This window comes from Grammomys surdaster, unplaced genomic scaffold (genome assembly GCF_004785775.1).
Source record: "Grammomys surdaster isolate TR1022 unplaced genomic scaffold, NIH_TR_1.0 262, whole genome shotgun sequence".
Lineage (NCBI taxonomy): Eukaryota > Metazoa > Chordata > Mammalia > Rodentia > Muridae > Grammomys > Grammomys surdaster.
The window spans coordinates 1,804,756-1,828,153 of NW_021604703.1; the positions used below are offsets into that span (position 1 = coordinate 1,804,756).

Genomic DNA, 23,398 nt, shown 5'->3' on the forward strand with positions numbered 1-23,398 from the left:
GTGGAGCTCTGGTTGGCCTCAAACATATATATTTCTTACCAATATCATCATCCGTTTTGTCTGCGGGTTCCTTTTCAAGACATTCCCGAACAAGATCTCGACCCTGCAGTGGATCTGTTCGATCAATCTCTTCTTCCTCCTCCTCTTCATCCTCAGAATCAACAGGTCCTTCTGGAAGACGTGTTAAATCTACATCTCCTACTTCACTCTCTGTAGCCTACAGAAAGAAATTTCAACCACAACTTTGGAAACTTACCAATGCTAGATATCTTAGGAACTAGGAAGTTTCAAAAACTACCATTCACAGAAGATGAAGATGTTTTTTCCAAAGTAAAAACTGATTAGAATATTTTTTATTTACTATTATGCTCCTGATCCATACCATAAATTAAGAACCATGAATATTAAGTTATAGAAAACAGCGAGTTGAGCACAGGAATTCCATAATAATAAATATAAACAATCAAAAAGGAGGAGTAGTGGAGATTCTGACATCTTCATCTAAGACCTTAAATGCTTTTTGCCCTCTTTCAGAGTCATTTATTCTTTTATTAACCCCCTTTCCTGAGTCCAAAGATCCAGGGAGTATCACAGAAGAGAAGGCGGAAGGAATGTAAGAGCCTGAGGATGCAGAAAAGTGCTCTGAAATACTTCCTTTGTATATAATATGTTCCTCTCACGAACTCATAGCAACTGTGGTTACCCACATAAGACCTATGTAAGATCAAGGAAGTTACAACATCCACCGTAATATGGCATAGTTATTTAGAAAGTACTTTGGAATGAAATTAAGTCAGTATAAAAAAACAAAACTCCAGTATAGAGCTGCTCCTGAGGCCCCAGTCGTAGCTGAGGAGCTATAAGAAGGGGTGGAAAAGTCTCTTTTCAATGATGGGTAGACGGTGGCAGGTTCCTTGTGCTACAGTAGATAATCGCACAACCTTGTACACATGGGCAGTACTAACTATGCTCAGTGGGACCATCAATAAAAGTTTCAAAGAGTTAAAAAAATAGGAACAAAGCTAAAAATGAACAGGAAGAGCAGAGACAGGGAAATGGGAAGGAAAACTCTTGAGTAAGAGAAGCAGAACCAAAAAGAGCAATAAAGCAACAGAAATATAGCATACTGGACAGAGAAAGAAAGAGTGCCAGCAACAGGATCATAGAGAAGAATGGAGGAAAAACAAGCAAGCCACAGGACACAAAATGACCTTAGAGAGACAGGCAGGAAAAAGAGCCCTATCTGCAAGTATAGCCTCCCTGCTGTCAGAACTGCTTCTACCTTCTCTCTGGGCCAGCATATTAATCTTCTGGCCTTTGTTAATTCACATTAGGGCTCAGATAACAACTCAGTCTTGCTTTTATGCACAATTTATAGTGCCTTTGGATTCCTATTTATTTTTAAGTAGTTAATAATCCAAATCAGATGTACAACTTGAGCTCCTTTAAGACTAGAAAAGGTGGCTTGTAACAGTTGGCTGCTGTGGCCTGGACCATTATCCTCTCTTTTCCTTTCTGAGACAGGGTTTCATGTGGCCCAGATGGACCTTGACCTCAGACCTGTAGCCAAGAATGCCCTTAAAACGTCTGATCTTCTTGCTGCCATTTAGGATTATAGGTATATGCTCCTATGCTCAGTTTATGAAGTACTAAGATTGAACCCAATGGTAAGCACTCTATTAACTGGGCTACATATATTTCCCCTCCCTTTTCAACAGTGCTAGGCATCAAATATAGGGCTACAAAAGATCCCTTGAGCCAAGGCATACCCACAGATCCTAAAACTTTTTAAAAAAGATTTATTTATTTATGAATATGAGTGTTCTGTCTTCATGCACATCAGAAGAGGGAATCATATACCATTACAAATGGCTGTGAGCTTCCATGTGGTTGCTGGAAACTGAACTCAAAATTTCTGGAAGAGCAGCCAGTGCTCTTAACCACTGAGATATCTCATCTCTCCAGCCTGTAAAAATTATAACTATTTTTATTATATGCGCATGAATGTTTTAGCTGCATGTATTGTAACTGAACTGCACTGCCACAGAGGCCAGAAAAGGGCACCTAATTCCCTGGCACTGGGGTTATAGATGGTTGGGAGCTAGGAACCAAAACTACCACTGTTCTTACATGGAGCCATCACTCCAACACCCTAAAAATTCTTAATAGAAAGAAACCTTAACTTTAAGATGGTATTAGAAGGTGGAGCCTGCAGGCAGCTAAAAACTCATAAAGTTATTAGAATCCTCATGAATGGGTAGTACCGTAATATAAGAGGACAGAGGGAGTTTATCTAACCTTTCTTCCATATGAGGAAATAAGACAGATGGTGCCATCTACAGATCAGGAAGAGGTCTTTCATAGGATAGCAAATTTATCATTACCTTGAATTCCTAGCATCTAAAACCATGAGAAGTGAATTTCTACTGTTGGTGAGCTAACCAGTGCAATGATATATATATATATAAAATAGCAGCTTGAATGGACTATGATAGTATCTCAGAGATGATATCCTATTCTGTAACCACCATGTACTTATAAAGCAAAAATAATGACTCTCATTAAGAATTACATAAACTGTAAAATGAATAGATGAATAAATTTAACTGTGTGTGGTGACTCAAGCCTACAATTCCAACATATGAAAGACTGAATCCCTAAGTTCTAGACCATCCCAGGGCAACACTGGTGGGTGGCATGGTTAAGAGAGTAAATATGAAGACTCAAATGGAAGAGATGGGCAATATCAACCAAAAGGAACAGAATCACGGGACTAAAATGATAATATTAAGATGGTAGAAGATTCGTTTTTGTAGGATAGTTAGCAAATTGAGCCAGTCTTAGGCAGCAGATCATCAAAAAGATTATGATAAATGGGTTAAGCACAAGGGTCTAGTAGGACAAGAATTAAACCTCTCTTGGTTTTCCTTTCCTGTCACATGTACTCTGCACATGTAGTGTGGTAAGGACAAGCTGAATCTATGATGAGCTGGCCTTCACCAAATAAACCATCAGAGAATCTCCTTTTCCTGTTTGCAACTAAACATGAAGCTACAGTAAAAGGTGCCATAGGTGGTAATCAAAATGTTATACAAACTTATAAAAACCACATTTTTAAATTGAGGTTTAAGTGTTAAGCCAGAACCTCATATTTTCAATGCTTTTCCATTCAGCATTATCATGTGTAGGCCCCCTTTTCAGGGACCATTCAGCTTTTAAGGTCATCTTTGTCTTCTGGGACAGACAAGACTTCTGTGCAATGAAATGTTTCATAATTTTGCAGACCAGGATGGCCTTGTCCTATCTTTTCTCTGCCTTACAGAACATTCTAGTTAGCAGAGATATTTTGCCATTTTCCTTGCAACCAATCAGTATTATTATACTTCAAATATAATTCAACTTGAAGTTTTTCTAGATTACTTCTAAGTGCCCAAACAGTGGTTGACTCAGAAAAAGAAACAAGATCAGTAAACCATAAACGACCATCTGCATAAATTTATTCTGATAATACAAAACACCAAGCTTACAAGATATCATTAAACACAAAATACCAAAAACACCGCTGAGAAAAAGTAAGCATGCTGAGGGACTAACATGTACTCTGCCATGAAGCCGACCCTAGAGTGCTGTAGAGAAATAGTGGAATATAGAGCCAGATGGCAGATGGTAGTGGGAAGTGAAAGATGTAGAATTTGTAGTTTGAGAACAGTGAAGCACTGAAATTTCATGAATAGCGTACTTTTTAAGCCATCACATTTTTGCAACTTGTTTCAAGTAGGACTTACAATTAAATGGCATTGTATGTGGGTAGTGGGTAACTCAGCCTTGGGCAAGGACATAGACGGTGTCTTTGTATTTATAGTTTTCTTAGGATTAATACTATAGATTAAACTCTAGGATCTTGTACATACTAGACAAGCACTCTACTGTTAGATCACAAATTCCCTAGCTGCCTTTCTCTTCCAGAAACACAGCCACAGCTCACAGCAGCTCAGTCTCTGATCAGACCTGGTAAGAAAGCATGCTGTGCAGCTCTTCTACTTCTTCCAGCTAGAAGCCAAGTGCATGTCCTATCAAGTGCCTGCCTTCAAGCTTCATTATGAAGCTTGTCTATCCTGTAAAAAAGAGAATCTGAAACAATCAGCCTTCCCTCCTGCCCCCACCCTGGCCCAACTACCATTCTTTCTGGATTTGAAGTGAAGGTTCTCTCACATCCCTCCTCACTTGTGGGAACCCAGTCATGCTCTACAGCAGGGTACCTATAGCTCAGATTACAGCTTTCTCAGGATCTGAAGAAAAGTCCTCCTTTTCTCTGCAGGCTCTACCATGCTTCCTACGGTCTGACGTCTTTTCTTGTCTAATGTTCTTTTACTTTAAGGCTTGATAATGCCTCCTCTACAACCCATGGTCATGGGGGTGGGAATCCTTCTTCTCTCCTGATAAAGCCCCTTTCTGAAGGAATATTTTGTGCCAGCTCCTTTCTGCAAATCTACACGTTTAAGTAACATATATCACTGAGTGACACCCCTATTGAACAGATGATATTCTTAACAAAAAGTTTAAAGAGAACATTTAGCAGAACAAAGCTAATTGGGAAAGAAGAAAGGAAGCAGCAGTTCTAATGGAGATATGGTACCAAAGTCTGGTAATATGGTCAATATAGAGTTGAAAGTTAAGGGATTTTTACAAGTCTGTTTCTTTTCCACACAGATTGGGGATGAATGGCTCTGTGCCTTGGTTTAACTAAGAGTGAGTTAAGACAAATGCCTAGAGAGATGGCACTGTAGTTAAGAGCATACATTGCTCTTCCAGAGGACCTGAATTTGGTTCCCAGCACCAACGTTGCTTGGAACAAGTAAGTCAAGATCAAGGGGATCTAATGCCCATTTCTGGCTTCAAGGAATATTACACTCAAGTGCATAACCCATACACAGGGACACATTTTGTTTTTTAAACAAATCAAAAATTTTTTTAAAAGGACAAATGTTTTTGTTCAAGAGCTATTGCTTTACAATTGTTCAGCTGTTAGATAAGACTAAAGTTAATAAAAAAAAGGATTTAGAAAGAAGCACTTCATATTCTCTTGAACATTCTTGGAAGATACATAGAAACTCCATTTGGGCATCTTAATGAATACTTTGAGCTAAAATTTAGGACAATTGTATAAAAAACATTCACATTGGAACCTTACGTGTAATCTTCATTTCTTACAGTGGTAAATGCTTTAGTTTCTTTAAGTCCAAAGGTTTTTGTTTTTAAACCAAAATAAAAAAAAATTCAAAAGGCAGTAGTGCCTAGGAGTATAGCCTCATACTTGGCTACACATTGTTTCTAGCATAGTACTAAACCTAACTCTCCAAAGTAAAATATTTGCACCATATCACAAGACTACTTGTATAGTTAAATGCTAAGAGTTCACACTCAAAATACTTAAAAAGCTGGAATACTTACAACCATACAATTTAACAGCTATTGGTTCAGTTATCAGTAATATTCATGTCTGATAATAAAGTTTATTCATAGCTTTAATAAGTATTCCTCTAGAGGTAGCCCTGGATGCAGTACTAATGTTTAACCTTTCTTACCTCTGTTTTATTCTGTAAGCTCTTTTACACACACATGCACACGTACACAATTTTTTTCTAAATATTTCTTATGCTATACATGGTTTCTTATTAAAATCATACAATTTTTTGAGGTCTACTTTATTATTCTGTTCTAGCTTATCTTTTAGCAGATATTCCTTTAACCATTCCACACACATTTTAAAATTATCGTTTAGGTTTATTCCATTTAAGGCATAAAATATAAGAATCCCCTTCTACTTTTCTCTTTGTTGGCCTGTTTTGCTTTGTTTTATGGCATGTCACGTGCATTAATCATCAACTTGATATAACCTAGAATCATTTGGGAAGAGTTTCAGTGAGGGACTATCTATATCAGGTTGACCTGTGAGAACGTCTACAGAGGGCTATCTTGATTCTGCTGAGGTGAGAAGACCTGGCCAGAGAACTCTGGACTGTGCTAAGGGTAGAGAAAGGAAGCCGAGCACACACATGCGTCTGTTAACTCATTGCTCTTTGCTTTTGACTATAGATGAAATCTGACTAGTTGTTTCAAGTTCCTGCTGAACTGACTTCCCCACAATGATGAGCTGCAAAACTGGAATTGTGAGGGAATATACCCTTCCCCCAAGTTGCTTTTGTCAAGATAAAATGTTTCTATTTCTAGGCAACTGCCTTAAAAGTTAGCTAAAAGTAAGGGTCTGCTAATTGCTACCTTAACTGGACTCTCTTAGAAGATCCTTATCTTACACTTCTGCATTTTGGGTTTAGCACTACCACCACAATTTTCTTCTGCTTTAAATTTTTGAGTAACTTGTTTTGTTTCTAGAATTTCAATGCCTATATCTTTTTACTTGTTTACTCTGTAAATTCACTAAAACTTACCACTGTCTTACTGGGTAATTTCAACGCACACTTCCTTCTTTTTTAGTTGTAGAGATCTATTTAACACATTTTAAAGATGCAAAACAATAAATATAGAACACTGATTTTTGTAAGGATAGGGATCAGGAGAGGAAATGAATACAAACAAGTCTAAAATCCTTTCAGACCCTATGTTTATTTCTCATATTAAAGAGGGTAAATTTGTTACATGTAAACAATTCACTAATGACCATAAAGCACATGCACATGATTAGTGAACTGATGGCATGTAACTGAATTATGAAGTATGTTCTTCAATACTCTGTAACATGGTTAGAATCAGTCTACCTATATTTTGGCTAATTATAAAGAAAAAAGGCAACAAAACTGAAGCTGCTATTGATGAAGGAAGATGCACGGAAGTCTGAAGCAGGGTACTCACACAGAGGGACATTACCTTGCAATTCAAGACTTCCAACTAACACTAGTAGGCCAGCAACCTGAAGCAGCTATAATCAGTGCAGGATCTCAGACACTCAAGAGATACCAGTTGTATACACTCAAGAGATACCAGTTGAGTACGCAGGAAAGCACTGACTTGAATAAATAATATGTTCACTACTGCTGCATTCTTTCTGTTACAACTATTAGCCTTTGCTTCTTGCCTAAAAAAGGCAATCATATCTATCTTAGAAATAGAACATCCCAGTGAAATCAAGTGCCTACAGTTTGTCAGTACCACATCTTTGCTTACTGTCTCTCTTAGCAAGGCATACATTCCCAATTATTCTGAGAAACATATAGCTACAACACTCCATTTGATTGTTAGACTCAATCTTCCTTTGTGAAACAACAAAGCAGCAGAGAAACCACAGCTCTATGAGTTTTAGATGCAACAACAACTATAGTTCTTCCACAATGTACTTACTTTTGAGAGGCAAAATATACTAACCCCATCAATTACTAAAGAAATGGAATAGATAACTAAGAGTTACTGTGTTATTTTGACTTTCTTTGTTAAATTCCTTACAGTATTTCTACAGAAGAGAAAGGATAGATTTGTTGGTCATAAATACCGTAAAAAAGGCAAACAGTAGCCGGGCAGTGGTGGTGCACGCCTTTAATGCCAGCACTTGGGAGGCAGAGGCTGGGGGATTTCTGAGTTCGAGGCCAGCCTGGTCTACAGAGTGAGTTCCAGGACAGCCAGGGCTACACAGAGAAACCCTGTCTCGAAAAACCAAAAAAAAAAAAAAAAACAAACCCCACACACACTATGTATGTATGCATTGAAGTATGACTAGTCAGAACTGAGATGGGCTGTAAATCTAAACTAAGTATGAAAGAAAGAGTGCAAGGAAACTCAGTACAATATTAAAACATTGCTTAAATGTCAAAATAATATTTAGATATACTATGTTAAATAAAATATATCATTAAAGTTGATTTTATGTTTCCTTTTAGATGACTACTGAAAAACTTAAATTAGGTATGTAGCTCACATTAAATGTCTACTAGTCAGCCCAGAAACACAAAATATATCTGAATTCTTACCTAAACCAACCACTAATATTCCATCTCCAGTTATTTACTACCACTAGCCGTCAGGTCATAAGGCTATCTAGGAAACTGCCCTAGACATCCTACACTAAGACAATATCACACTCTACCATGAGGACCTAACAAATCAGCACTGGCCCAACCCAAATTTAAATTTAATCTAGTAGAATGTGCAAAGATTCTCTCAGTCTGTAATGATTCCAAGAACCCTCTTTTTATTATTAGAATCACTGAAGAAAAAAACAAGACAAAAAAACCCAAAAATCCCAACAACAAAAAAAACATATTTAGTTTGGAATTTTCTGAAAATAGAGAAAACAGAGAAAATAGAGAAGTCTGTAAGTACACTCCCTATTTAACTTTCTACTTCACTAAGGTTACACAGGACAAAAGTTTAACAATGCAAAAGCAACCCTACTTTTCTTCGTAAATTGTACTTATAGACAACTTATACAATAATAATAATAATAAGTCAGTCCTTTCACAAGTGTAAGTTGTTTCAAAAACCTTCTTTATACCCAGGTATGAGCCTGTAACCCAACTCTCAGGAGGTTGAAGTAGGAAGACTGAAATTTTCATGTTAGCCTAGGTTACAGGGCAACATTCTGTTTCACAAAAACAAAACCCCACAAACCTTTCCCTTAACTAAGGTAAGCATTCTATATCATATGGATTCAACTGGATAAAACAAATAATCAGGCTGACGAATGTCACAACATATTAAGCATACTTTGCTAAAAATCTTATACTTGAGTTTCACAGTTCAAAGATACATGATCTTTTAGAGCAGTGTTTCTCAACCTTCCTAATACTGCGATCCTTTATTATAGTTCCTCATGTTGGAGTGACCCCAACTATAACATTTTCATTGCTACTTCATAACTGCTACTTCTGCTACTGTTATGAATCTTAATGTAAATATGTGTGTTTTCTGATGGCCTTAGGAGACTCCTGTGAAGGGTTGTTTGATCTAGAAGATAAGCAGAGGGTATTTTGCAGAATCAAAAAGTCCATATGCATATTATCCAGCCTAAGGTATTACCTGGTAGATATCAGATAAACTGCTGCTCCCAGAGTCACTGGCAATGCTACAGCCAGACTGACTAGAAGACACATGAGTCACCTGTGGATGAGGGCTGTCTGTGAGGTGCATCTTGGTAAGATCAGCTGGAAGCTGAAGGAGAAAAGAACTTGAGTTATTATGAATGCCAAACTTTGCTTATTAGAGAGTTCTTGACATAATGTAATTTTAAAAACAATAAATAGCTTTAAATGTCAAGAATGGAAAACACAAATACATACACATTGGTAGTGTGTCTAAATAAAATTAATAGTAATGTCTGAGATTACAGATGAGCACCTGCAGGCAGTAAGACTGAAGGTTAACAAAATGACTATACAAGATTTTAACATGCTCACAACCTTTGTTGTTGTTCATAACATTGGATTATGCTGTAGTTAGCTCCTGAAAACCTTATTAGTGATCACAATTAGTCAATGAATGCCTCTGTTAAGTACAGAGATACAAGTGGAATAGAAAAGACATAGCAAAATGGCTCAGTGGGTAAAGGTATAAAGGTCTACAAGCAAGATAACTGGACATAGCTCCCTGGACCCACAGAGTGGAGAGGACCAACTCCTACAAGTTGTCCTTTATCTTCACATGCTCATCATTCAAGTGCACACACAAATAAATACAATGCAATTAAAAATAAAAAGCAAATGACTCTATCTTTAATATATGACTAATCTTATCAAGGATGCAGACTATACAATGCATCTCATACTATGAAATAAAACAGGTATCTCATAAGCAATTTTATGGAAGTTAAGACAAGAAATAATTTGCTATGCTCCAAAGCAGTTAATGTTTAAAGTAAGAGATAAGATCATTTACTACCACTCCATATAATTTCTCTTCAATTTGCTATTCAGGACCATTAAGTAAACCTAAAATTTGAGGTAAGTTTCCTTGTTGCATACACTCAATGTATTCTACAGAAAATGACCAAATTTGAGTTTCACTATCTTAAGAATACAGACTATAGAAATTACACAGACTAATTATACCATGAACTGCTGCTGGCGGGTTAACATTGCTAAAAGAAAAACAACACACAATACAGAATCAAAATGTGCAAGGAAAAATAAACCAGAAACAGAAGGAGTAATGTATTTAATGTATCTAACTCTACGGGGAACCAAAATGTTAAAATTTACAGAAAGAATAAAATGGTGGGTACTAGACACTGGGAGCTGGGAAACTGCAGAAAGTTTTAGTTATGCAAAATGAATGAATTTCAGTCATAGATTACACAGCACAAGTAACAATTATTGTAAAAATGTATTATAGATTTCCAAAAATTAAGAACAGATTTTAAATGTTCTAGCCATGAAGAATACTTTATATGATGAGCAGGCTAACTAGCCCTGATTTGGTCATTTCACAGTATGCATACGTATCAAAACCTCATCACAAACACAATTATTTTTCAGTAAAAGAAAACTTAAAGGTGAAAATGACAGTGGAAGATGAAGTCACACTCATTTTGTGAAATGTTGGTACAATTCTCTCTCCAACAAAAATATAAAGATGTGAACATAGTTAAGAAATGTCGCCTACAGTGTGAATACAGAGAACACAATCCAAAATTATAGAATATGTATTCTTTAAGGCAGACATCAAATATTTGTAAGAGTCAGACAAGGCTGAAAAAAATAATTAAAATCATACAGAGAACATTCAGTAATCATGTGCAAAGGCAGAAATAGGTAACAAAAATTGAAATGACCACATATTGGGGAATTATAAAATAACCTCTCAACAACCCATAAATCAATACTATCACATTAGAAACAAGACAATATCTGAACCAAATAAATGCTACGTATTAGAAGGAGATTAAAGTCATCATTTAGATGGGTGTGGCAGCACACACGTGTCTTCCTAGTACACAGGAGGTGGAGACAGTAGGATCAAGAAGGGCAGAGATAAGCAGTTCCTTAGAGCTAACTGGCTAGACATCTAGCCTATCCAAAACAGCCAGGTAGGGTTCAGTAAGAAACCCTATTTCAAGAGAGTAAGGTAGAAAACAACAAAGGAATACACTAGATATTTTGCTCTGGTCTCAATGTGCACGAATGGTACCCTCCTGCACCCCTAAACATACATTACATCACACACACACACACACACACACACACACACGTTTCCTATATAAAGGAAGACAGATCAAGGAGGTGTCACCTATGACAGTAATGTAATCAACCAAAGCCAGAGAACAAGGCTGCAAACTAAGCCTGGTAATACTTTACAGTGTATTGAGAAATCTTAAGCCTCATCAATTTCTGAAAATCAGTGATTTTTATTCTTTTTACTCTACTTATGAGGGACTGAGGCAGCACAATTGAGCAGTATGTACAGTTTCATATTCAATTAAACTGTGGAACATGGCTTCAAAATCAGGCTACTTGATTTTAGCATCCCATGATGCTAGCATTTTATGCTAGGAACACAGGTGGCGACACAAAGACGACGACACAGGAATGATGTGAAGACTATACACAGAAATCTCTAGCCTCTTTAAGAGAACAGATGTGAGGAGACAGTGACCGCCGCAGTTAACACTTGCATGCTCCTTAGGTGGAACATTTGTGAACCATAGCAAATGCATTCTATATGCCTTTACATAGATTTTCTTATCTGAGAATGAGACCAAATGAGGTAAACGTTTCATGACATTAAGCTGAAGTTTCTGTTTACTTTCTAAGAATAAAAATTGAAAATTTTTATTCCTTTTCTTCATGACCAAGTTTGAATTAATAGTTGACCTTTTGCCAGCAAACTCTATTTATCCCTCACCCTTCTAATCCAGCAAGCTCTGCAGAATGTCTTGTCTGTGAGACTCTGTCATGTATATTCTACAACTGGACTTATGTGGTCTGCTGAGGATCATGTGTTTATAAAGACTATTGCCAAAGTTACATTTGGGAATGAAAATGTCTTGAATACAAACATTACAGAAGTATAATGCTTGTTGCTGATTGAATAAACTGAGGACTTAAGGTCTCCATAGGAACAGACAACCTTTTGAGGGAAACTGCCTAAAGGCTCAAATATCTGGACTCCTTTGTTGTTTGGCTTTACCATTTACCTAAACATGGAGACATCACTTAGGTTAAGATAGCAGAAAAAACAACTAGAACTGACTATTAATCTTTCTAGCAACCAGAAAAACAAATAGTTATTTTCTTCTCCACCCCCCCACCCCCAAAGTCTAAGAAAGCAAGTTGTGTATTTACATGATAGTCTATGAAATATCATTCTGGCTTTCTCCCATGTTTCTTGGCTCATAGTTCCCTCCCAGAGGCAGGCCACAGAAACCAGGCTTTTCTCTTCCACAAGGCAGGTTACAAAATTAATCTTCCCTTACCTTTTTGCCTTGAAGCTGGCTATAAATTCTGACAGCCCATCTGATACTAGATAGTAAGACTCCCACAAGAGATTCTGCTCTCTACTCCTGAGGCCAGACCTATGCTAGGTCTCCCTTTCCAGTCTTTGAGAAGTAGAGCTGACTTTTTCTGCACAATCTTATTTCTATGTGGTTGTCCCAATTTTAATCATGCCCATGAAATGATGTCTCTATAAAAACCCCAAAGCAGTGCCAGGTGCAGTGGCTCCTGACTTTAATCCCAGCACCTGGGAGGCAGAGGCAGGTAAATAAATCTCTTGAGTTTGAGGCTAGCTTGGTTACAAAGTGAGTTCCAGGATAACTCAGAGCTACACAGAGAAACTATCTAGAAAAAAAAAAAATCAAACCAAAACTCCAAAAGCATGTGTTTTTAAAAAGTTTCTATATAGCTGAACACAGGGAAGACCCAAGAGGATGTCAGGGGAAGTCATGGAAGTTTCCATGTTTCTTGGCCTATGCAAGTAAAGGTAATTGCTGCCAAGCCTGATGATCTGAGTTCCATCTCCAGGATCCATATGATACAAGTTATTCTTTAACTTTTATCCATACACTGAGGTACATCTGTGCCACCCTCAACACACATAATAAATAAAAAGTAATAAAATTAAAAGCATAGCCTTATGGCTTGCGGGGATGATTAGCTCACGCGTGGGCATGGGTTCCTGTTGGGCGGGCATTGTGGTTCCCACCTGTCTGCCATGGATCAGAGAGGCAAAGTGCGCTGTGAGAAGCAACTGGGCGCCCCCGGGCAGGGAGAGAACTCAGTCTGAAGTCCCGTGGGGGCACAGGGCTCTCTAGTGGACCCGGTGGTCTCTATTCTCCGGCCCCCATACACCGCTGGGGGGCCGCAGATGAACAGAGACTGGGGGCTGCAAGCTGTCCTGCAGCTGAGAGGAACGAGGGGGAGAGACTCGTTACCAGCACTCGTTACCAGCTTGGCAGGGTCGGCTAGCTTGGTTGAGTAGGCGGTCCCTGTGGCTGGAATGCAGATAAGTCCTCCAGGGGAGATTAGACACGGCTCTGTAGTTGAGACTTTCTCCATGGTTCCCCACAGTGGGCCCCAAAGACACGAGAAGTCCATGGTTTTTACAGGCTTTATTTTCATGGCGGATGGTAGTTGAATATGGATGCACGCCCGCACCCTCAGGGTGGGTCTTTGGTTAAATACCGTTTGTAAGCAGGAGGGTCTGGGAAGGAATATTTAATTGGCTACGCACTCTGGCCTTTAGGAATCTCATTAATATGGAAATCTCTGGAGGCCCTGAGACCTGTAGTCACGCCCTCTACCTGTGGAGGGGCTGGTAGGGGCGTTGCACTACGTGACTGAACAGTGCAAATCAAATGAAGGTCTTAGACTGATGTCAGGACCCTGGGTTCTGGGGGCATGGCCAAATACCTGCCATTGTCCCATTAGGGTCCAGGGTTCGAGGCCTGTGCCCAACCAGGAACTAAGCTATTCTTTCATGGTCCCACAATGGCTCTTGGAATATCTTCCATAAAGCAAACAGGTACACAAAGAGAAGTGCATTACAAACTGACACTCTGTGGAGAAAAATAAACAACCAGAATGAGAGTAATCATTATCAGCCTATTTTGGAAGGGAGTTGCTTCTCAGTATCCGTGGTGGACTGATTCCTGGACCAGCCCTGCAAACACCAGAATTAACAAATGCTCTAGCCTCTTCCAAAATGGGGGAAAACTGTTGCATCTGCATATAACTCATTCACATTTCCTATGTATTTTTAAAGATTTTATGTGTGTGTTTTGCCTGCATGCATGTTATGTGTATCATATATAAGCTTAGTACCTACAGAACAGAACAAAATCTAAGGTCTTTGGAACTAGAGATATGAATGTTATGTGAGACACCATGTGGGTACTGGGAACTGGCTTGCATCCTCTGCAAGAGCAGTAAGTGCACTAACTTTAAGCTAACCTTCTAACCTCTTTCTACTGTATTTTGAATCACCTTTAGATGATTTACAAGAGCTAACACAACATAATGCTATGCAAAGGCTGCTTATGGCATGTAAAGTTGTTTAGGAATGATAACTAGGGGGTAAACAAATTCAGTGTCATTTGTTTAATGTATTTTTGTTCCATGGTTGATTGAATACATGTGTACAGAGCTCACAGTTGCTAAGGTCCAATTGTATTATCCAGAATTTAAAGGTCTGAGGTAGATTTGTACATTTAAATCTCAATACATCTCTCAAATTTTTTTAGCTAAAAAAATAAGCTTCAGGATGAATATAAAAGGTGCCACAAATGTTTAAAGTATAAGAATTATATACGTGTGTGTGTGTGTGTGTGTGTGTGTGTGTGTGTGGTTTAGGGGAAAGATCTAGAAGTAGAAAAGCAATATTACTGTTTTCTTGAAACAGAAAAAGTCTAGGACTAGTGAGTCAAAATGAATTTTAGCCAATTTGAAATATAGAGATGAACTTATAAGAAAGTATTTGTTTTATCAAAGCAGAATCTTTGCATGCTACACAAGCTGGCATCCAAATCCTGTTTGAGTCTCTTGAGTGTATCAGTATTACAAGGTCTGTCATACTTGATTCTCTACTTCTATACATAATTTGAAAACTGTTCACGCTAAAACTGAATGTGTAATATATATAATAAAAATGTATGTTTTATATACATACACATGCAATGTGGGACATATTCTTGAGTAAGTTTTTCTAACATAATATACACATTCCAGAGTTTTGATTTTTATGTGGGTTCTTGAGATTGAGCTTGTGCCCTCGTGTTTGCTGAGCAAGCACTTTACTGACTGTGGTGGTCTGACTAAGAATGGCCCTCACAGGCTCATATATTTGAATGCTTAGTCACCAGGGAATGGCACTATTTGAAAGGTTCAGAAGGAGTAGAAGGCTTGGTTTTGTTAGAAGTAATGTGTTACTACGGGTGGACTTTGAAGTTTCGAAAGCCTAGGCAAGACCAGTCTCTCTCTTGTCTATGAATCAGGTCGCAGCTTTCAGCTACTGCTGCAGTGCCTGCCTGCATGCTGTTATGCTCCCTGCCATAATGATAATGGACCAAACTTCTGAAACTGTAAACAAGGCCCCAATTAAATGATTTCTTTTATAATAGTTGCCTTAGTCATGGTGTCTCTTCACAGCAATAGAGCAGTGACTAAGACACTGACTGACCAAGTGGTCTAATCCTAAGTCCTCCACATTCTGCTTTTTTAAAATGATGAAAAGATTAGTGGATTTCAAAATGGGTTTTTATTATAATGTCTTATGGGGATAACACATGATATTTATAGTAGTGTTGTGAATAAATATTAACATACAAGCCAAAAAAAAAAAAGAGTTTGAAGTTTTTGAAATGCAGCATCAAGATAATTAAAATAAAGCTTGTATAAAACGCTTACAGGGAATAAAATATTTCTGTACTTTTACTCTATTGGTTACAATGTAGAATTTCTGGTTCTTGGTATTTTACAATATTCCTCGGTTTACCCATCAAACAAAAGCCTGGTATATTGATATCTACCCTGAATAGTCTGTTCATTAAATATCTGTAGAATAAATAAATGACTGCTTCAACACTGCTGCTCAGGTTTTTGTGGATTTCTGAACAAATTAAATTCTATAATTCAGTTTTATCTGGTCTCACCCAATTCCCTTCTCACCCAATTTTAGTAGTGTCACCATTACTGTCAGCAGTGCTGGGGCTCCACAGACAGAGCTCAAGTCCGTGTTCCACATAGCACAGACTCTCGGAAGCTGTATTCTATTTTAGGTAACACAATTCATGAATATTGAAAATTAAATAAAATGGTTCTATGGTTGAACAAACTGGAAAAGGATTATATTCTTTGTGTCCTTCAACTCTTAATAGCACAAGAAGTCCCTCAATATAGAAATCTATTTTTACCTATTGTTCTCCAAATTTATTTTCCCCAATAAATGCTAATGACATCTTACCAGTATAAGAAATTTATGTTTGCTTTGGAATAATCTGATATAGTCAACAATTCTTTGTTTGAAATGCTATCATATGCCAACTAGTGTTAGTCAAGACACAGCCATGAAAAACACCTACAGCTTGGCAGATGGGGAGGGATATCAATCTGAATTGATACAAACACAGGCAATACAGCCAGAGTACTATTACAGGATAGTTCTATGTCTTACTTCAAGAATAACCTGCCACAATTAAGAATTTTTAACAGGGAAAATACCTAAAAAGTTTGCTATCTGGAATGTTGGACCCTCACAACCCACATCCAAGAACTGTTACATTTGAGAAAGACATTCAAAAGGAGTCAAAGTGTGAGACAATACAGGCTGCATGAAGTTTAAAATTGTGTACCCCTCCAAAGGATAGCAATTCTTCAAAAAAACCAAAAAACCAAACCAAACCAAAAAACCTAAACTGCATTGTTAAAGCTTCCTTTTCAAGATACCAATGACTTGATTATAGCAACACTTCCTCAGAAGTCACTTACTTGCTTGTTAAAAATGAACAGGGGGTGGGGGAAGACCATTCTTGTCTATGTAGCAAAGTTGGCAAGTTTTCATGCATCCATTGCTTTTAGGAAAACATTTTAGAGCTCCATGCTAATTAGTGTACATATACATCACTAGTATGCCTTGCAGTCTAACTTCCCTTTTGCAGATAGGGATGGATTTCTATTGTATACCCAATGTTAGGCATAACCAAATTCAAGTCTTGGGGTATAGGAGCTTAAGAAATTATTAAAACATTAGAGTAACAAGATTAATTTTGAGAGGGATGTTTGAGGTAAATCATTAGGATAATCAATATTTTGATAAACGTATCAGATAACAATAACAAAGACCTAGAAACGTACAAATTAGTAAATCTAGTTACATACGTGCAGTGTGTGCTTAGGCGTGCCTGTGATGTGTTCTAATGATAAAATGATATTAAATTTATAATATTGAGCACAAAAGGTAAAATAGTTCATTACTAATTATTATATTTTAATTATACAGTGAAATCATACTTTGGATAGACTATCATTTAAAAATGATTAAAATTAATCTAACTTAATTTTCACAGTATATTTCTGTTAAGTGGCATTGAGCCCAGAGGCTTATGATGCATTCAGAAATCACAGCAGACGAGCATAGTCCAGGCAAGGGTACAGAGAAGGACAGTAAGATCCTTTTCTTTCTCCTTTTTTTTTTTTGGCGGGGGGGTGGGGAGGGGGGGTAAAGGGCAGTGCTGGAGATAGGACCCAAGGCTTTGTGCATATGAGTCATAGCCCAAACCTCAGATAGGGCATTCCTGAGTGCTTACAACTCCTGTCTTAAAAGTGAACCTCTGAAAATTTTTAAGTGAGAAAGTGAATTTAAGACAATTTGGGTTCTTAAAAATTACTCTAGAAACATTTAAGATTAAAAGAAAGTCATAGAGATGAGCCCAACTTGGGGTTTAAGAAGGTGGAGGCATTCTCTAAGCCACCAAAATTACAGGGGCCCTTCAGTATAGAGCAGAGTCACACAACCAACAGGGGAGGGAGGGAGAGAGGGAGAGAGGGAGAGAGGGAGAGAGGGAGAGAGGGAGAGAGGGAGAGAGGGAGAGAGGGAGAGAGGGAGAGAGGGAGAGAGAGAGAGAGAGAGAGAGAGAGAGAGAGAGAGAGAGAAGACACCAAAAATAGATTCTAAGATCTCAAGAGCACTTCTTAGAAACCCGACCCTAAGGAACATGTGTTCTAAGTATCTCAGTGGCCTTTGGTGGAGATTGCAGCACTGTTTCTGAGGCATGGCAAACTCAATTTCTACTCATTTTCCAAAAAGTGAAATTTAGAAAAGTGAAGTAAGGTAACAGCTAGGTGTGACTGGCAAAGCTAGCTGTTTATTATCTTCCTCTGTTGGCTCACAGCTGTGAGCAGCAGAAAGAAGAACAAAGAAGCCAAAGCACAATGGCTCTCCAACACCTCAATCAAACATCACGTCACAGTGAAAGGAGCATCCAGCTCAAAATCTCTGTGTAAAGCCAATCCCTGGAAACCAACGATCCAAAGACAACAATCTACACAGGGAGAAGAAGAATCATGTCTATAAAATAAAAACCATTACTAAAACAAGTAATTGTGAGCATCACTTCTGAGGCTTAAGAAAATGTAACACAAATGGATACATTTAAAAATTTAAAACATGTCTAGCATTGGTTACAAAGAGACAATAAATTAGTGAGTTAGAAAAATCAAACTGAAATAAATATTTAAGGACATTATAGGTGGACAAAAGTGAGAGGTGCTGCAATTTTGTCAAAAGCAATTTCTACTATGTGTGGTAGTACACACCTTGAATCCCAGTTCTTGGGAGGCAGAGGCAGAGGCAGGCAGAGTTCTACAAAGCTAGCTCAAGACTAGGTAGGGCTATGTAGTAAGACTCTATGCCAAAAATGGAACTCTCCCCCCAGCCCTTTTTCTTATAAATAAAGACAAACAAGGCTCTGTGGCTTGAAAGAGTCCTCAGAGTACTAAGAAAGGAAAACAAAACATTTTGATGCTTCGTGAATTTCACTGATATTTAAAAAAACTAAATAAATAAACACACAACTAACTATAAACATGACACTAAGTGCAAACTTCTCATATGAACAGAAGATCGTGTATTAACTTCAAGGGCTATACAGAAAGGACACCAAGCTTATTTTATATACAGCTAAATAATAAAAAGAATCATTGTTTGAGGCCAGCCTGGTCTACAGAGTGAGTTCGAGGACAGAGAAGGACTATACAGAGAAACCCTGACTCAAAAAATAACCCCCCCCAAAATCATTAAATGAAAGTTAAAAGAGTAAAACAAATTTGAAAATCCAATATAGCAAGTATTAAAATTGGCATCTAATGTGTTTAAACAAAAAGTTAAATCTTAGTACTATAAAGGATGAGGAGACAGGAAGGAGACATGTATACTTATAAATAATTTATACAGGAAAGCACTTATCACTAACCATACAATTCTTACAGTTTTTCCTGTTACCGTGTGTTGTGTGTGTGTGTGTGTGTGTGTTTTCTTCAAAAACAACTCCTACACCCCATTCTTAATTTTGTTCAGTTTTATCTGGTCTCACCCAATTCCCTTCCACGTGCAGTTTTCAATTCTAGTGTGACTCTATTACTGTCAGCAGTGCTGGGGGCCCACAGGTGGCGTCTGCACTGAAGCAGCCACACTCTTTGTATGTGCAGATACAAATTGTGTACCTACGCTTCTTTCCATCTCTCTATGTCACAGCCAGCTGTTTGCCAAATGGACAGTACATTTAAATATCCCTTCCACAAGAGCATTTAGGAGAGATATGCAATGGGCTAGGCCAATAAACAGTACAACACAGTGCTATCAAAGTATTTTCTCCTTAGTCACCATCAACAGTGAACCTTTGAAACAAAGACATGATGTCAGACCTTCCTATGAAAAGTCTCCAGTGTGCCTAAGTACCAGAGAACCATAAAGTAATCTTAACATACTTAAAAATCACCATCTAAGCATTTTCTAAAACTAAAAGATAACTTCAAACTCTGTAAAAAGCTACTGTCAACAATAAAACTCAATTGTGACAGACTAGTTTTCGACAATTCAGGATTTTGTTGACAGCTAATGTCTGCCTTAAAATGACAAACGTTTTTTTACCAATTACTATTTTGGAAATACTTTGGAACACTGAATATTTTTACATAATTAATTTACATTCACTCTTTTTTTTTACATTATTCTTTAGGAATGAGCACCCAATTTTACAAAATAGAACAATTCATTTCTAAGTTATCAGGTAGCACCACATTACCAAGATATGTTATATAAGCCCATGATTAGAACACTACGTTTAAACATACTAGCTCTTTAAGGTAAGAAACAACAGAATGCCTCAAGTATAGTCACAAGTAATTTCAAAAACATCACAGCTAAGTGATGATTGTGTCTGAGGTATTCATTTCAGATGTACATTTTAAGTCTGCAGACTAAGTCTTTTCAACCCATCTCCTCAGAGGCTGTATTAGACTTTCTCTAAATTAAATGAGAGAAGGATTTATAGACTGTTTTATAGTTCTTATTTTTAAAATTTAGAAATTAGCACAAATAGAACTAATTTAGATTTCAAGTGCAATTTAAATGTAATGATTAAAGCATATAAAAATAGTAAGTACTTACTTTGGAGGCCCATGGCTGAAGACAATTGGCGTAACATCGAACAAGAAAAGCCATTTCCTTGGCTGGAGGGGTAGTTTCTCTTTTAAACCAGAGAGAGCCACACCGACAAGTATGTTGACAAAATTCTGCTAAGTTTCTTTTTATAATCCACACATCATTGTTGCTATATAAATACAGCTCCTCCAACCCTCTTTACAAACAAAAATCAGAAGCTTTCAGAAGCAGAATATTGTTCTAAGTATAAGAATTATCCTTAAATGCCACTTTACAAGCAAGTAACATTAAATAAGGATGTTTAGATTTCCGGCTCAGCAGACATGCAGCCTCAGGCACCTGACTTAGACATACACATTGGCAGCAAAGAGACTAATGCCGTATCTATCAGTCAAAGCAAGTAGGCAACATGCATGAAATCTGTGTTCCTGGAATCCATGAAACCTTCCTCTGTAATATAGCTGTTTTTCTATCAACTTATTTCATTCTGAAGAACAAACACTGCAGAGTCTTATGTATCAGAGGCAAAGCAAATGCTGTATCCTGAAGACTACAGTCTCTTCTTTAAATATTCTTAAATGCTAGAGGTTAAAAAACAAAACAAACCAAAACAAAAGACGAAACAAAAAACCCCACCATACATACACATCATCCCAACCACAGAGCAAATGGAGGCAGGAGACAAATGCTCTAACAGGTTTGTCCTGTATAATATCTTAGAATATGCAGAATTCAAAGCAACCTTCTCTTCTCCCAAGCAGTTTCACAGCTCCACAATACAGCTTCTGATTCCAGGCATTGGTAAGAAAGCACTGATAATCTAAGTCTGCCCTTTCTGGATAACATGCATATACGATGCAGCACAAAACCCACTACATCCTTTGTGAACGCAAGAGTCTGTCAGTGTCTTAATTCCTACTGTCCTTGCCTGCTTCACAGCAGCTCCCTAAGGAGAAGCTCCTATTGATTCTATGCCCTGCAGTAAGATGAAATATCTAATAAGAAGGAAAGAGAGTGGGAGGAGAATAGAGCTAAAAGGATGACATCACCTGTGCAGAAAGCCTTCACAAACTGCATTAGATCAATTGGCTACTGTATCTGCAGATGTAGCCCAAGAGCAATTTACTGTGCGCGCGCGCGCATGCACACACACAAACACACACACACACACACACACACACACCCTTCTGTGAGACGGGCTGGCAAGCTAAATCCTGTAAAACCTGGCAAATGTACCCGTCTGTTTTAGTTTTAAAAATTCTGTACATTGATATTCAGTTGTATTTGAGAAGTCTCTTTTCTAATATTATTTAAATTTAACACAGAATTGTTCTCTCAGGGGAAAATAGTTTTCTGTAGTAAGATAGTACTGAATTCCAAATACATGGGCAGTCTGGTTCAGAGATGTCACATCAAAGTAATGTTAATATTTATGGGCTTCTGTGCACAACTTGCTATTTATTGAATGAATGTTCTGAAGGTTAAATCTTCAAGCCCACATTGAGTTAGCATTAAAAATAAAAACAGGTGCTAATATTTATATGTAAATATTTTAAAACAAAACCAAGATTTTTATGTAAACAGATTTAAATAAAAACAATTCTTTTGCAAGGGGGAAAATCCTGCAGGCACAATGTATACTAATTCCTTTGAGGAAGAATAATCTATATAACATAGTACTTCACTGCATCCCAATGTGCAATTCCTAGAAAGAGAGCCAGCAAAACACAAAATGAATCAGAAAAGGAAACAATTAAACCCGTCTCTGATAAGAACATGGACTAAAAGGAAGCTGTCATATTTTTCTTTAAAACTTAAGAGAAAAAAATTGCCACACCCTTTGCAGTAAGAAAAGCACCAACCCTGTCCTTTATGCTTCTGCTACAAAGCATGCTTTCTTTATGCTTCAGCTTATCCACCCACTTAGCCCTTCATCTCCTACCAGTGCCCAGTGCTAAAGTACAGTCAGGTATACCTCCAGGCAGCAAAATTGTAAAACTAGCAGTCAGTGAGTAAAGTGGGAGAGCTATTTTCCTCTATTTAGAGAATACTTCTGAAGATGGGGAATGTGCAACACACAAAGAGATTATTACCTGAGAAACAGATATTGTAATGAGAGATTCTGATTACTGCTGAGAATATATCTTGTTAACACACATGTATGTGCAGACACACACACACCCACACACATCCAACAAATTATTTGATTCCCTCTGGCAAAATCTCTTCCTTTCCAAGCAACACCATGCTCTTAATCTGAATTATATTGCCAATCCTTATACAACTGGAATTTAATGTAGCAATGCTATTATTTTTAACACATATTCCATGTTTACAAAATATAATTGTTATTTTACATGAATTGCCCATGAGTTGTTTTATTCAAAACCCTATGAAACGCTTTATTCAAAAACTCACCCTTTCCCACAAAACTTACCCTGAAATATAAAATTTGTTCTCACAAATTCAAATAAGCACTAGTTTACTAAATATAATTCATATAATATTTGTAGAGATTCATTTTCAAGAACTATTTCTCCCAATTTAATGAATAAAAACTAAGTTGAAATTTCAAACATGCAACTTTAAAGACAAATGAAAAGCATTTACTTTTTAAATAAAAAAATATGGATAAAGATTTTTTTTTTCTGAAGATACATTTCCTAAAGAAATGTACTAAACACAAAAATTAGTAACAGGACTCAAGAATTATTTTAACTATAATGCCAGTCTATAATTATATTTATGTATGTAGGATAAATGACAGCCAACTAAAACCAGTATCTGCAGTGGCTCCTTG

The 23,398-nt window shown here is 37.3% G+C and overlaps 1 protein-coding gene across 3 annotated transcripts in view; it reads right to left on the minus strand.

The window, feature by feature from the left end:
- Window positions 1-23,398, minus strand: part of Rapgef6 (Rap guanine nucleotide exchange factor 6) — a 168,327-nt gene that overhangs the window by 78,777 nt on the left and 66,152 nt on the right. For all 3 annotated transcript variants that reach the window (XM_028775866.1, XM_028775867.1, XM_028775868.1), the window contains 2 exons: window positions 9,028-9,159; window positions 40-217 (listed from right to left, as the gene is read on the minus strand). In XM_028775866.1, coding sequence (XP_028631699.1) covers window positions 40-217; window positions 9,028-9,159 — 310 coding nt within the window. The remainder of the gene's footprint in view (window positions 1-39; window positions 218-9,027; window positions 9,160-23,398) is intronic.